Here is a 14,086-nt window from a genome sequence, read left to right as displayed (position 1 = left end):
CAATTAGTGAAACTGTCCCTGGATTCCAAGAGCTCACAGCCAGCCTAGCAGAGGAATGGGGCATCCGAAGAGCAGCTAACAAAGTGAACGGGAGCATTCTAGCAGAGACGACGCCACATAGCCACAGCTAACATTTATTGAGGACTAACCTGGGCCAGACACTGCTCTCAGCGCTCAATCTGCATTAAATCATCTATTCTTTCCAGCACTACAAGGGGAAAACTGTATTCCCATTTTATAGATGGGGTAACTGAGAAATCTAAGTACCTTGCCCAAGTCACAATGCCAGTGTATGCAAGAGCTGGGATTTGAAACCAAGAAATCTGCCCCAGAGCCCAGGGCCTTCACCACTGCACAAAATTCCACGTGCAAAGGCACAGGGGTAGGAAAGAGCACCGAGCCCCTGGGAGCTGACAGTCACCTGACGCTACTGAAGAAAGAGGCAGCCCTCGATGGCTAAGCGCTTTGCGCTCGCCTTCAGTGGATGTGTGGGGTACTTTGCTCTATGTATTTTTTTCGTCTTTACTCTTGACTTTCCTCCAAGAAAACTTCCTTCTCAAAAACCTCAACTAGTCGCCGCTGACCTGTCACAAGGGAAGCACTGGCGCCCCCGCCAGATCAGGGGAGATCAGGGTGGGCAGAGACCTTGATGAGGCAGGACAGGCGCTGGCCGGGGCCTGAGGGGGCTGCTGCCCTGCCGTCCCGCTTGGCCCAGTACCTTGTTCTTCTTGCTAGTTGGAGCAGGTGGTTTAATCAGCTTCTGCAAGATCCGCAGGCACATGAGGGTAATGTTCTCAACAACCACGGGAGTCTTGATGTTCACAGCCATAAGGAAGAGGCTGAGCGCTAGGGACAGGAAAGAAAGGCAGAGTCGACCACTAGACAGCCAGCCTGTCCAAGTGTAGCTTCCCCTGCCCTCTCCCACTCTGTGCTTAAGACTGCACCCAGGAGCCTCCTCTCTTTCTCTGAAAAGCTGCTAACCAGATGTTCCCCTAAACTCACCACAGCGTAAGCGAAGTTCCCAGCAGCTGTCCTCCTTCGAGATAGAGTCCGTGAGCAACAGCATTTCATACTGAAGGCTACTTGCCTAGAAGGCCAAGGGGAAGAAATGTGAGTAGAGGAGGGTCTGGAGGGCCAGTCCCAGGACTAGGGCTCATGTCCAGCTCTGATCCAGGGACTAAGAACTAAAGTGTCTGGTCGCAGGTGGACCACCAGAGAGAAGGGAGAGATGGAGACCCTCCACACGGCCGATCACCCATCTCTCCTTTCTCTCTGAGGTTGGCCCTGACCTGGGAAAATCATTCGGGGACGCAAGCTCTGCCAATGTGCTGCCCCTCCCCTCCACAGTCGTCACGAGCAGACTGGCGGGGAGGAAGCCGAGGGGGAAGAAGGGGAGTGAGGAAGGAGTCAGAGGGGACGGCTGGCCTGCTCACCAGATCAGGATTGGCCCAGTGGCCCTTCAAGGCTGTGGAGACTTTGCCAATGATCAGGTCATTCATTTGCTGGGTGGCTTCTGGATTGTCTCTGGAGAAGCAGAGAAAGGAGTCCCGTTACTCACTGTTGGCTGTGTTCCTCCTTTGCTTGAAGGAGCCCAGAGAAAAGGAAATCAATGTCGAGGGCTATCTGGCCTTCCCAGGGACAAGGGACAAGACTACACATTAGGCCCACAAAACCCTGCTGTGTAATAAAAAGGGATGTGACTGCCGCCCTTCCCAGGAGGAGACTGACTGAGGGCAGAGCAGCAGCGACATATGGGAGCTTTTCTCCCGGGTCCACGTCCCAGGCTGCAGACACTGTCCAATGGGTCATCATCTCCAGAATCTAGCTGTCTATGCTCAGTCTTGGTCACAACTCTTTCCTCACTTTCCCCAACTGCCCCCACTTCATTTCCCACAAGGAATCCACATTGTCCATCCATGCCACTTTGTAATAATATGTATATTAATACTAATAAAAAACATAAATTGTGTCATACCACTTTCTTGCTTCCTGACATGTTTTGAATAAAATACAAAGTCCTTACAGTGGCCTACAAGACCCTACAGGATCTGGCCCCTGGTGACCTTTCACTAATTCCCCTCCCCTTTGTTCTCGCACTCGTGTCCTTCACTCTGACGACACAGGCCTCCATCTGGCCACAGCCCCTCAATGTGTCTGGCACAGCCTCGCCTCTGGGCCTGCTGCTTGCGATTTCCGCTGCATGCAGCTTACACCTTCAGTATCTGCACTTGACCCCTGACCTCACGCAGGCCTCTGCTCAAGGATCATCCTCTCAGGGGTCGTCCTTGACCACAATATCCTACACAGCCACCCTGACCTCTATGAGGGTCACTTCATCTCATCTCCTGACACTGGACTGTGTAATTATCTGTTTCCTGCCATTCTCCTCTCTAGAACATAGGTTACGTGAGTGCAGGGACTTTGTTTCATCTACCACTGTATCCTCAGAGTCTAGAACAGTGCCTGGCATTCAGCAGGTGCTCAATAAATATTTGTTAAGTGAGTGAATAATACAGCAAGTAATATTCACCAACCACCTAACATGTTCCAGAACTTATGCCACATACTCAGTAAATAACCCACATCCAGCTCTGGGTGCTGTGTCGGCACATGAGAAGTCCTCCACAAATGTGAGTTATTACTTATGGGACTTACTTTACTCCATCCTCTCCACAAGCCTTTAAGACATTTGCTATTATCAGTATTTTTCAGATAAGGAAACCTTAGGCTCAGAGAAGTTACGTAATTTGTCCAAGGCACACAGTACAAGGTATCAGATACTGGGTCTTTCAGATCCAGTCCAAGCTCTTACTCACTAGGCCCCCTGCTCCAACTGTCTCTTCTTTTGTGGGAGTCTTGAGTCCAAGTGCCCAGTCACCCCCCCGCCACCAGAACTCAGAAACTGTTTCCTCAGGAAACCTCACCGGAACCAACAAAGTGCAAGCCAAATATACTACCCACAAGGAAACCTGGGCTCCAAATGTTCCCCAAGTTCGCTCGTCTATAACCGGCATATCTCCCACGTTACCCTCTCTTATGAGCGAGCCAACCCACTTGGCAGCGAGCACAACCCCTCGCAGCCTGCAGCGCTCCCAGCACTGCCGCTGCTCCCAACGCCAGCATGAGCAGCAACGACCAGCCCCGTAACCAGGGTGTGGGCTCTGACCGAGTCAGGAGGCACATGAGCTGGCGGACCTCCTCCCGCATGGCCGCAGAGCCTCTGCGAAGATTATAGTCAAAAAGCTCCCGGATGAGGCCCTGGGAGACAAGGATGTGCCTGAGGGCGGGATTGGTGGCCAGGGCCCGGAGCAGCGTGATGCAGTGTTCGGTGACGGCCGAGGCGCAGCCGTAGCACTTGGTGGAGGATGTGTGGCCACAGCCGAGAACGGATAAGGCGCGGTACTGGCTGGCGGTAAAGGTGGGCTGCACGGAGGTCCGGGATGATTTAGTGGCCGCTTCCCTCTGCTGCAGGTCATATTCCAACAACTCTTTGCGTGAAGCAAAAACTTTCTAAGCAGAATAAAAAGACAAAGAGGAGAGAAATTAACAATTAAAATAAGGAGAAAGAGGACGTTAACTGGAAATTAGCTTTGGTTTGAGCAAACACTTTACACGCATTATCTAATTTAACCTTCTCGATAATCCTACCAGTTAGATACCTCATCCCCGTTTTACACAGTTGGAAATAAGCCTAGAGGGGTTCGCTGGACCAGAGTAAATGGCAGAGTTAGAACTCAGCCTCTGATCACAGGCACATGCCCTTAAACTCCCACGTAACACTGTCTCGTAAACAACAAAGTCCGAAATGACGCACAGGTAGGAAAGATGGCACTCCAGCAAGCCGGGGCAAGGACGCTGGCTGCTCTTGTCCACGGCCAGCCTTCCACCCCATGCGGATGAGGCTTGTTACAGCCCATCCACGGTATGACCCACATGGGCTGCCGGGAGTTGTGCCCTACCTTCCTCGCCTAAACACGTATAGCAGAGAAAGAGGGAACAGAATCTTGGCACCGAATTTTTTTTAAAACCAGTTAACCCCTCTCCTAAAAGATTGGTTGTGAATGGTCAAGAAAAACAGATCTATAATAATTTGAATAATCTCCATTATTCTTGGTTTTCTGGAATGAACTCAGCTCTCTGCCAAGCACCTGAAACTGCAGTCAGGGAGAAGCTGTGTGTGGAGCCACTCAGGCTCTGCCTTTTTGGCTGGACTAGGTGAGGGCACCCCAAGAGCTGAACTGCTGGATGAGAACAACAGAACTGCTCTGACAACACTATCGATACCACATGACAAAACCCTCTCTCCAGCTGCTCGCGTTCCTCTACCTGGATGATTTTGGAGAGTTCATCGAAAGAGTTCTTGCAGTCTCCACAGTACTCCTGCGCCAACTGCAGGATGTAACGATTCACATTCGCTGAGGTGGAGCTGATGCCCCCAGCCGTTCCCGAGTCATCCTGCAACCCAAGAGGCAAGCTGTCAGCCTTCCACCTCGAGCCAGTCTCACCTAGGGGCCGGTCTTCTGATTGGGATCCAGAACTGTCTCCAGATGCCCCTCCAGCTGGGGGTTACCTGAGGCTTTTCAGGCGCTGCCTCGTTCACTTTGCAGAGCAGGCTCTCCAGCTGTGGGCGATGTCCCATCAGCTGATGATACACTCGATCGGCTTTGTCCAGAAGCGTGTTGATGCTGGAAACCGCCTAGCCGGGAAGAGACAGGGAGTGCATGAAGGCTTCTCCTCTGAGTCACCTGAACAGCCAGCCATCACTGAGCATTGCCTATACGTCAGGTACTGTTTCACACTGTTGCTATTCTTCACAGAAATCCTGTGGGTGGGTATGTCTGTTTGTTTGTTTTTGTAATAACATACAATATCTACAATACACATATAAACAAGCAACGCTAAGAGAAGTCACTTTTGCCAGGTTGCACAGTATTAAAAAGCACAGGTGGAACTGGAACTTCTGTCCTTCTGACTCCAAAGCCAGATGTTCTTTTTCTTTCCCAGGCTGCTTCTGGTGACCATCCCAACAGTTCCCCCTTTTCAGTGACCTCTGACATCCAGACCCACCACATCGTGCTGGCTGAGAACTAGCCCCTGGACAAGTTAACACTGGGGAAGGCTAGAAGCTGCAATTTGAAGCAGGCTGTGGAATAAATGCAGGGCAAGCAACCCAACTTCTATCTGCCTTCCCAAATCTAAGGTTATTTGCCCTATGAGATAGATATTCTAGCTTCATTACCAACACGTCTCCAAGATCCTCTACAAAGCCTGTGTTCCTATATGCCTTGTTCATTGCCACACAAAAGCCAAGCCTTGAAAACAGTGCTGAGTTGAGGAAGGCTTGAGCTAGAAGGAAAAGCACGCTCCCCATACCAGTTGAGCCCACAGCTCAGATCAAAGCCACCGTCCTGAGTCTAGGACAGACGTGGCCTCACCTTCTTCCGGTCCTCCTCATTCTCAATGGGATCCACTGCACAGCAAGGCTTGGCATAGAGCATGAAGTCGAAGCGAGCATATTTACAGAAGCCGCAGGCGTTGCACAGGAAGGGATCCTTTTCATCATAGTTGATGGATCTGAAAAACCAGCGTTTGGGTCAGGGGGACAGCAGAGGTTTGGTGGAGAGAGGGGACTGACTGTGCCCCATCCGTACTCTGGAAACTACTGCAGGGACAACTGGAGGGACAGCAGCAAACAGGTGAGGATGACTGAGGCAACTAGGTAACAAGAACGGGGGACCCAGAACTAAACTTAGGGACCCCCCCCACCACCACTCACCACAGGATGGGCACCAGCATGCATGCACACACACCCCCCCCCTCCCATCCTTCCCCTTCCTCCCTCCCCACTCTCTCCACCCTTGAACTTAACATTCTACATACCCATAATCCTCTAATTACTGACAGGGCACCAGACACTGAAATTGCCCACAGTGAGACTCACAGACAAATGTAAGGGATGTACGTGGCCTGGGCGACAACCACTCACTCACCTGCACTTGTGACACTGGTAGACGTTCTCCCCACAGTTGCCGCAGACCCCTGGGCTGGCAGGGACAGAAGCACTACAGCGTGGGCACTGCAGGGTCTCCGTGGAGGCCTGGTAGTTTTCATAGAAGTCTGCAAACTCAATCATCAGGTTGGAGGCCACAATGGGCAAAGGCAGGTCAATTTTCACCTCCGTCTGCCCAGGGGTCAGCTGAACCTTCTTGGCTTTGTGCCAGCGAGCCGGCCTAGGAGAGACAGTGTCAGACAGAGGGGCTGAGGGCCTGAGAGCCTCTCGTGTTACTCTCAGCAACACTGGTCTGATGAGACGAAGAGAGGACTGTCCCTACCTACCTATTCTTCTAAGGCAATAGTTATTCTAAGAAATGGAAATCTGGCAAACAAAAGTAACCTAATTAAAATTCTTTTTTTCCTCTACCCTTTCTCTATTAAAAAAAAAAAAAGGATATACAGGTGCTTTAAGATGTTATACGAAAATTTTTTGAGATTCCAGAAAAATAGCAAGGGAATGCATATCAAGGGAACACATTACTCCAAAAATATGCCACAATAAAACCTATAATCCAAAGAGGTACCATGACAATGACTGCCTTAAGCTCCCAACACGACAACTACCTTAGAAGGATAAAGCTCAGGTTGCTTTAGAGGCAGAGGGACGTACCAGGATCCGGACCAAGTGCCAAGTAGAGTCAGGAAGAGAAAAGGCATGTAGTGATACTTTAGAGGTAACTACATTAATACAATTAGAACTAAAGTTTTAGATGAGCACTTAATATATGCCAGGCTCTGTTCTCAGCACTTCACACATACTAACACATTTAATCCTCAAAATAACACCCTGAAAATGGACTTCTCTCCATTTTATAGTTAAGGAAACTGAGGCTACGTAAATTCTCCAAGGTCAGAGAGACAGGGAGTCGAACTGGGATGTGAACCCACAGTCTCATTTCAGAGTCTGAGGGCTTTCCCGGCAGCTGTGCTGACTCTACACAAATCCACCTTCTCCAGAGGGACCGGGTCGTCCCCATGAGCAGCTTCTGCTTGCAGGTCACCAGTGTTAACTCTGCTTTTTCGAAGCACAAACAGAAAACTTCCTTTAAGCAGAGCCTGAGGCGGCCGTCTGCTCACATCGTACATGCTGGCTTTGTGCCTCCTCTCAGAATTCCACCAACACTCCTATTAAACGCAGAGAACAGCGCTCTCACTGGAGGTCTTAACGGTCAAGTAACATCTGTCTGTGTTCTCTGCCCAACAGCAATGCCTGAGTCTTCAACACCAAGAGCTCAGTCTCTGTAAGAGTCAACGCTACAACCCATGCTGGTCTCCTCTCTGGCCCATAAACGACAGGCCTCCATTCAAACAGTGGAACACATGAGCGAGAAAGATCCAGCATCTACATGTACAGAGGGAAGGCACCATGCAGAAGTGGGAGGACTCTGCACTAGAGAAGGTTTTTGAGAAATATCACCTGCTCTGCGAGCAAGAGAACAGCGTCTTAATCCAAGACGACACCGCCTACCTCCCACACGGAATGTTTTATAGAAACTAGGACTGCTCCAGTTAACACGGGCAGGCTGTGAGAGCTGAGACCCCAAGGGCGCTACAGGACACAACTTCAAGGTGATCTTCATCAGCATCCTCAAGAACTGGCATTTACTTCAGACCCTCAGCCAGGACCAAAGCAGCGCAGCACCGGACCCCAGCCACCAGAGCCGACAGCCGTGTTAAGCCTCTCGAGCCTGCTGCCCCCGCCCACGCCCCTCCTGAGCCTGCTGCCCAGCCCACTCCCACGAAGCCCGTACTTGTTTTTCAGCTCCACGATGGCCTGCACAGTTCGGTTGTTGTAATAGAGGTTGACAGTCCGCACCATCTTGGTCCGTTTCAGGTCCCCGATTTTCACCGTCACTTTGCTGATGGTGTGGCTGCCAATGAGCTTCACAACCTGCTGGGTGGTGGTGTACCGCGTGTCCACTTTAATGGAAGACAGCTTGATGTACTAGATACAAAAGTACACGGAAAACACTGTGTTAGTTCAAGGTCAGTGGCTCATCCTGCTCTCTTCAAAACTCATCAGTAGAACCCACTCTTCACCCATGGATGAAGTTTCTGTTTGCAGTAGGATGGCAGGCATGGCTTCATACCACTGGTGACCAGCTATCAGAAGAGGAACACCTGTGCAGTAACAAACTGGAAACAAGAAACCCCCTGGCCCTGTAAGTCCCAAGATCGTCCACATTAAAGATGACACTTACACAAAACGGCACTTCTGGATTATTACACACCAGGCAGGGGTCACTCTCCAGGTAATAGCCATCAAATTCCACTAAGCCAGACAAGGTGCTGAGGAGGAAAACAGTCTCAGCATAAGGAGATTTTCATTACAGAAGGCACAGAGCTTCACAAAGAAGCCACGAAATAGAAAACCAGGGCTCAATACTCCCCAAGGCAAGCCCCACCCTAGTTAGAACAAGGAAACGGGAGAAATCCCAGCAGGGTTTACAAGTCACAGGAAGAAAATGTCAGCTGATAGATGTTCCTATTTCTGGACTGTCGTGAGGTCAGGGGAATCCTAAAAAGTTATGTTAAAATTTGACTCAGAGAATAGTCACAATTAAACTTACTAAAAATCACTGAATTGCATATTTGAAATAGGTAAATTCTGTTGTGTATAAATTACTCCTCAATAAAGTTTGGGGGGGGAGGGGAAGAACAGTCACTAATAAACCAGAGAAATGACAAACTGACAGTTCAATAAACATTCTCAGAGTTTTTCTTTAATGCAGTTATTTTCTGTAAACTTGGCTTGTGTGATTTAGACTTGGACCCTTGAAACCAGAGACTTTCTTAAATTACTGCTTAACAAACCCTAACTCAACAATTGCATTCTGAGCACCTTCTACACACAAGGCCCCAGCTACGAGGGAGGCATTCAAAGACTGACTAGACAGGAGCGCACTGAGTCATATGTAAGAGCCCATCAGCATGGAAATAGCAACTCAGACTGTTGACTGAGCTTCAAATAGGAAGAAAGCAGAACAAAGCTCACTTGTAAATGTTGGAGTTGGGATGGTTGGTAAGAATATGGTTTTGAGTCCGCAGAATCTCAACAGCCTTCTGTGAATATTCTTTCAACTGAAAACAGAAGTCAATACAGGACCACAGTTAAAGCCCAAGGGAAAGTCTTCCTGGAAAAGACTCTTCTCCTCTGCTTTCTAGCTGGTACGGCCCTAGAAGTACCAGTTCTCACTCAGAATCATACAAAGCTGGGCCTAATGCCTAATTGTTTATAAAGGATTCTATCTGCTTCAGAAGCTTCTATAATCTTAGGGACAGTCCATCTGTTTACACTCTTGTGGAGGAAGATATACTTTATTATTGTGGAGAAGCCATGAAATGGTTCTCGAATTGCAGAAACACCTCTAGATTTGTGGTCAGGACTGCCAGGAAAACCAGAGGAGCACATTCTTTCCCAAGTAACTTTACTGAGTTGCATTTTCTTCCCCACTCTATCTACTTCTGTTTATTGGCTAAGCCAAATTCAGACTGTATTTATTTGCTGGTGTATAATATCTAGGTGGTACATATATACTAGGAATGCTTAATACATATTTAAAAGAGATTTCATACATGTACCCGCTATGTGGGTTGGTCATAATGTTCTTAACTCAAGAGAAGGATTAAACACGGCAAGTTAACCTCTCTGACCAATCATCTGTTACCTTCTTCTCTGTTTGTGGGGTTTTCAAGGAGAAATATCCTAGTAGGTCCACAAACTGGGCAGCCTTACGACCGTAGGCAGGGAGTTCTGGCCATATGGACCACATCAGATCTAGCAGGAGCTCCTGTTGAGATTTGCTAGAGTTTCTGCAGATAAATGACAGGTCACATTATAAGCAGCAGAAAACCCTGAGGTTCCTTCATTTATCAACAAGGCCCAGATACTGTTTTGAACCTGTATCTATTTTCCCATTACCAGGGGTTAAGTTTGAAGGGCGCTATTGCTCTTTTCACAATCAACCCTAACAGATGTAGCACAATCCTTTCCTGTCTTCAGGAGGTGGTCTATTCCCACCATCCAACATTACTCAGTGGCAGAAACTGAGCTTTGTTAGCCTGAAGGGTCAAGCCTGGTCACTTTACAAACTTCTAAACACAGCCTTCTTAGCGGAAAACAGATCATCTCTTGCTTATGATATCAGTTTAATAGCTAAAAAAAAAGTTAACTCGATGAAGAAATCTGCAATAGTCAAGAAGATTCAGATTGCTGTAAACATTGATACTGTGACCCTGAGTATGTAACATAAAACCAGGACAGAACTACATCACCCACTCTGGCCCCAGACCCAGGCAGTCTGCTAAAACTAAGCCCCTGACCCTACCTGTAGATATGCAGTGTCAGGCAGTGGGCTTGCCAGCGCACTGAGGAAGAATTGGACTCTAAGAGGAAGCAACGCAGAAACTGGACCAAGGTTTCCTTATCTGCAAACTTGTTCAGTTGGTTCACCAGAGCTGTGCACAGTTGGTCCTCCTGGCTGCCTGAGCTCTCACCTGCAAGATCAGAGCAGGACTGAGGGCTGAAGAGTAGGCAGAAGTGGCCTAGGGTCCCACAGCCAGTGCTCGGGTGGAGAGGGAGGGGATTCTGTTCATGTCTAAGTTTCACTGAAATGACTGTCACCTGAAAACAACTTCCAGTTGTTGACTAGGAGACAGAAGGTCAGCCCTAAATATAATAATGCTACCAAAAAAGCACAAGATAAAGTGCCTATATAAGTCTACACTGAGCAAACATAGTTACATTGGAGAAAGAACTTCCTTTCAAAAGTCTGCTACCCAAGAGAGGAGGGTGTAGCGCAGTGGTAGAGTGTAGTGCTTGAGGTCCTGGCTTCAATCCCCAGGACTTCCAATAAAATAAGTAAATAAATAAACCTAATTACCTCAAAACAAAACAAAACAAAACAAAACAAACAAAAAGAACTGTTTTAAAAAATAAAGTTCTTTATTAAAAAATGGCAACATTACTACAAACCTGCACAGAGGCATCTAAATAATTAACTGCAAGAATGCGAACCACCCTCCACTGCTCTCCACCACTGATCACCTGTCTCAGGCCTCCAAGGACTATGAAAAGCAGGGAAGGAGAAAAGCTTTTTTGCCTTTCTGATGGCAAGGAGTCAGCTAAAGCTGACTACAGCTTCCATATGTAGTGCATTCACCAGTTTACAAAGTATATTTATTAGCAAAGTTTCATTTAACACTGACAACCTCTCCAGGAAGCAAGGGTTATTTCACAGAAAAGGAAACCTGGCCTACTAAAAAATGTCCAGGGCACTCTGACCTTTACCATTACAGCCACTTAGTATGGGAAGTCACACTGTTTTAAGGTGTCACCTTCAACATCACTGAAAATGACACCAAAAGTAGACACTAGAGGGCATTTGAGTTTTAGATCCCTGTAAATCTGGATGAAAAACCTTTCAGAAGAAGAGAATGAACTATGTGTTCCCAGAGAGCTCAGAACACACATCACCCTGGACACCAAGACAAAAGGGTGACTCTTACCCTCTTTCTCCTTTTCCTTTTCTTCTTTCTTGCTCTTCTTTGTGGATGACTTCGACTGTGTTGTGGCTTGTCCAGAACTGGTGGCCACAGGGGCCGAGGAGGACGAAGCACTGGAGGACCCCGCGGAAGCCGCCAGAGCAGCAAGCACCTTGCTGCCACACAGAGCGCAGGAGAGCAGCTGCAGCAGCACCGGAGACACCCCCTCGTCCACCAGGAAGCTGACTTGGAGGAGGAAGTACAGGACGGCTGCAGGCAGAGGAGACAGTGGGTCAGCCCCAAGACAACTACGAGACTCACACACAAGAACGGCGCAGCTTCTCCACACGGCCAGGGCTGCCTTATTCCCACCACCATCCTTGTCCACGTTCTCTGCTGGATGCTACCGAGAAGAATTCACACCCTCTGTGGAAATACCTGGCCATTTTGCAACAACTACACAGAGACTGGCTTTCAGCCCCCAGTTCTCTGGAGATGATTCTCCTCTTCAGTTTACCACCACAGTCTGGAAGTCAGATACTCCTACCTGTGCTCCCCTAGCACCCCAAATTTTGTCTATGGACCCTTATCAGCCTTTTACGTTTTCACTTGTCTTCTTTGCTAGGCAGAGTTCTGTCTGCCTTGCTCACAGCTACAGCTCTAGCACGCAGCTTAGTGCTTGGTGCATAGTGGGCCTCGACGAATGGTTCTTGAAGGAATGAAGGAATAACAGCAACCAAAAGGAGAGGCACTGCTTACAGTCGTCCTTGATGCAGAACTTCTGCCAGTTGATGGTTCGCTGGGCAGCGATCTCTGCACAGGCTTTCAGGTGCTCCATCTGAAATGGAAACCGATCACCAGAAATGAGTCGCCCTGCCGAGCGGCCCACGCCCGCTGCCTTGAGAGGTCATCACCTCAGCTCTGGATTGCAAATGCCTGCCCCCTGTGCAAGGTTGACTCAGTGCCCTCGTGAACATGGGACGAAGGCCCACACACTGCAGCTCTTACTGAGCCTCTTACGTCCAACAGCCCACCACGCAAAGGATCCTTCAGACCACCTGATAATGCAGCAGCAAAGGCAGGCTGTGCCCTAAGACACTACAACCCAGCTTATTTTTTTCTTGCAAAAAGCACAATAGTAAGAGCATTAGATATGGAGTCTTTAATACTGAAGATGTTCTTTCTGGATGTTCCTGTGCAATATATTCCATTTACTCCCCAAAGTCAAACAATTTATCTTAGGCGATCGGAAATAACACCATTTCTTTAGTTTTCAGGGACAAGGATGAGAGGCGCACACATCTCAGGCTGCTCCTGTCTACGACATGAGCAAATGACACTGGTAAGAAGCCCAAGCCACCCCTCCTCACAATGGCGGAAGCCCTGCCAGGTAGAGGTGGGCATGGTGGGGGGAATCGCAGACCCTGAGGCCAACTGCACACGGTACAGCACCCAAACGTGTGCCATGGATCTACCCTGACCACCACCCTGGCCATGACGTCCTCTACATATTGTTGAAAAGCCCTGTGTGTGCTGCTCCATCCTATCACCTACTTGGCTGAGCCTCATCACATGCCTTCTCCCGGCCCTCCCGCCCTCCCGCACAGGCCGTACCAGGCTGATGAGCGTGTCATACTGCAAGGCGGAGCCTGAGCTGGCTGTGACCACGCTTGCCCGGAGGAATATCCCCTGCTCCTCCAGCAGCTTCTTGATCCCACGCACGTGGGAGTCCAGCGTGTGCAAATCCCGCAGCTGGCGGTATTTCTCCTTTGACCCACAGATGAAAAGCAGAAGTTTGCGGACTTGGCGGCGCACAAACGGAGTTTGCTGGATCATCAGGTACTGGAGGGGAGGAACAACACAGAGTCAGTGACTCTGGAACTGCACTGGTACTGGCCACAGCTCCCTGGGTTTTCACAGACTGTTACTAAAAACCGGTTAGAAACACAAACCAAGCTACTTCCTTGCAGTCAAGTCAACCTCTGGTGAACTTCAATATTCCTTACAGAGACCAGGAGAAAAAAAAGCATAGAAATAAGAACATCAAAAAGAGAAAAAGAGCACTATTCCTGCTCCACCTCATGGAGTGCTTAGGAGTCTACAGGGAAGCTGGTCTCCACTCCAGAGTGAAACCGTAAGGGAAAAAACATTCAGAACCTCTCTTCTGGGTAAAAGCGGTGGGGAAGAAGCTGGGTTGTTGTACTTCACACCACCTGAAATGGTCACTTGGGGTTTGCTAACATCATTCTTCCTAGAGTTAGTCTCACGCTTGCTGGGCAAGTTCTTAAGCTGTTTTCTCTCGGCTCCAAACCCACCACCCCACCACCCCGGGCTCTGTGATGTCCACTTCACAGCTATGTGCTAACTGCACTGCTTCTTTGCCAGCTGGTCCCCTCTTAGGTTCTGCCAATAGGGAGCCCTAGAGGGACACCAGAGGCAGGAGGCAAAGAAGGGACTTGCTCCCTCCTGTTCGCCTGCTGTCCCAGCACCAGCCCTTCACCCCAGCAGCCTCCAGCGTTCCTTTAGTAGTCAAGGGCAAACCAAGTTC

The 14,086-nt window shown here is 49.0% G+C and overlaps 1 protein-coding gene across 9 annotated transcripts in view; it reads right to left on the bottom strand.

Moving 5' to 3' along the window:
* The window catches only part of UBR4 (ubiquitin protein ligase E3 component n-recognin 4), a 122,423-nt gene that overhangs the window by 33,726 nt on the left and 74,611 nt on the right, over nucleotides 1-14,086 (bottom strand). For all 9 annotated transcript variants that reach the window (XM_031464203.2, XM_031464202.2, XM_031464204.2 and 6 more), the window contains 16 exons: nucleotides 13,153-13,380; nucleotides 12,298-12,376; nucleotides 11,563-11,808; nucleotides 10,383-10,551; nucleotides 9,723-9,867; nucleotides 9,050-9,135; nucleotides 8,256-8,343; nucleotides 7,806-7,999; nucleotides 5,991-6,230; nucleotides 5,436-5,574; nucleotides 4,571-4,696; nucleotides 4,327-4,455; nucleotides 3,167-3,510; nucleotides 1,434-1,524; nucleotides 1,003-1,087; nucleotides 719-846 (listed from right to left, as the gene is read on the bottom strand). In XM_031464203.2, the coding sequence (XP_031320063.2) occupies nucleotides 719-846; nucleotides 1,003-1,087; nucleotides 1,434-1,524; nucleotides 3,167-3,510; nucleotides 4,327-4,455; nucleotides 4,571-4,696; nucleotides 5,436-5,574; nucleotides 5,991-6,230; nucleotides 7,806-7,999; nucleotides 8,256-8,343; nucleotides 9,050-9,135; nucleotides 9,723-9,867; nucleotides 10,383-10,551; nucleotides 11,563-11,808; nucleotides 12,298-12,376; nucleotides 13,153-13,380 (2,517 nt within the window). The remainder of the gene's footprint in view (nucleotides 1-718; nucleotides 847-1,002; nucleotides 1,088-1,433; nucleotides 1,525-3,166; nucleotides 3,511-4,326; nucleotides 4,456-4,570; nucleotides 4,697-5,435; nucleotides 5,575-5,990; nucleotides 6,231-7,805; nucleotides 8,000-8,255; nucleotides 8,344-9,049; nucleotides 9,136-9,722; nucleotides 9,868-10,382; nucleotides 10,552-11,562; nucleotides 11,809-12,297; nucleotides 12,377-13,152; nucleotides 13,381-14,086) is intronic.

The sequence above is a fragment of the Camelus dromedarius genome, chromosome 14, assembly GCF_036321535.1.
Source record: "Camelus dromedarius isolate mCamDro1 chromosome 14, mCamDro1.pat, whole genome shotgun sequence".
Taxonomy (NCBI): Eukaryota; Metazoa; Chordata; class Mammalia; order Artiodactyla; family Camelidae; genus Camelus; species Camelus dromedarius.
The sequence above is the reverse complement of the archived record's forward strand: the minus strand, read 5'-3'. Positions and strand labels throughout refer to the sequence as shown.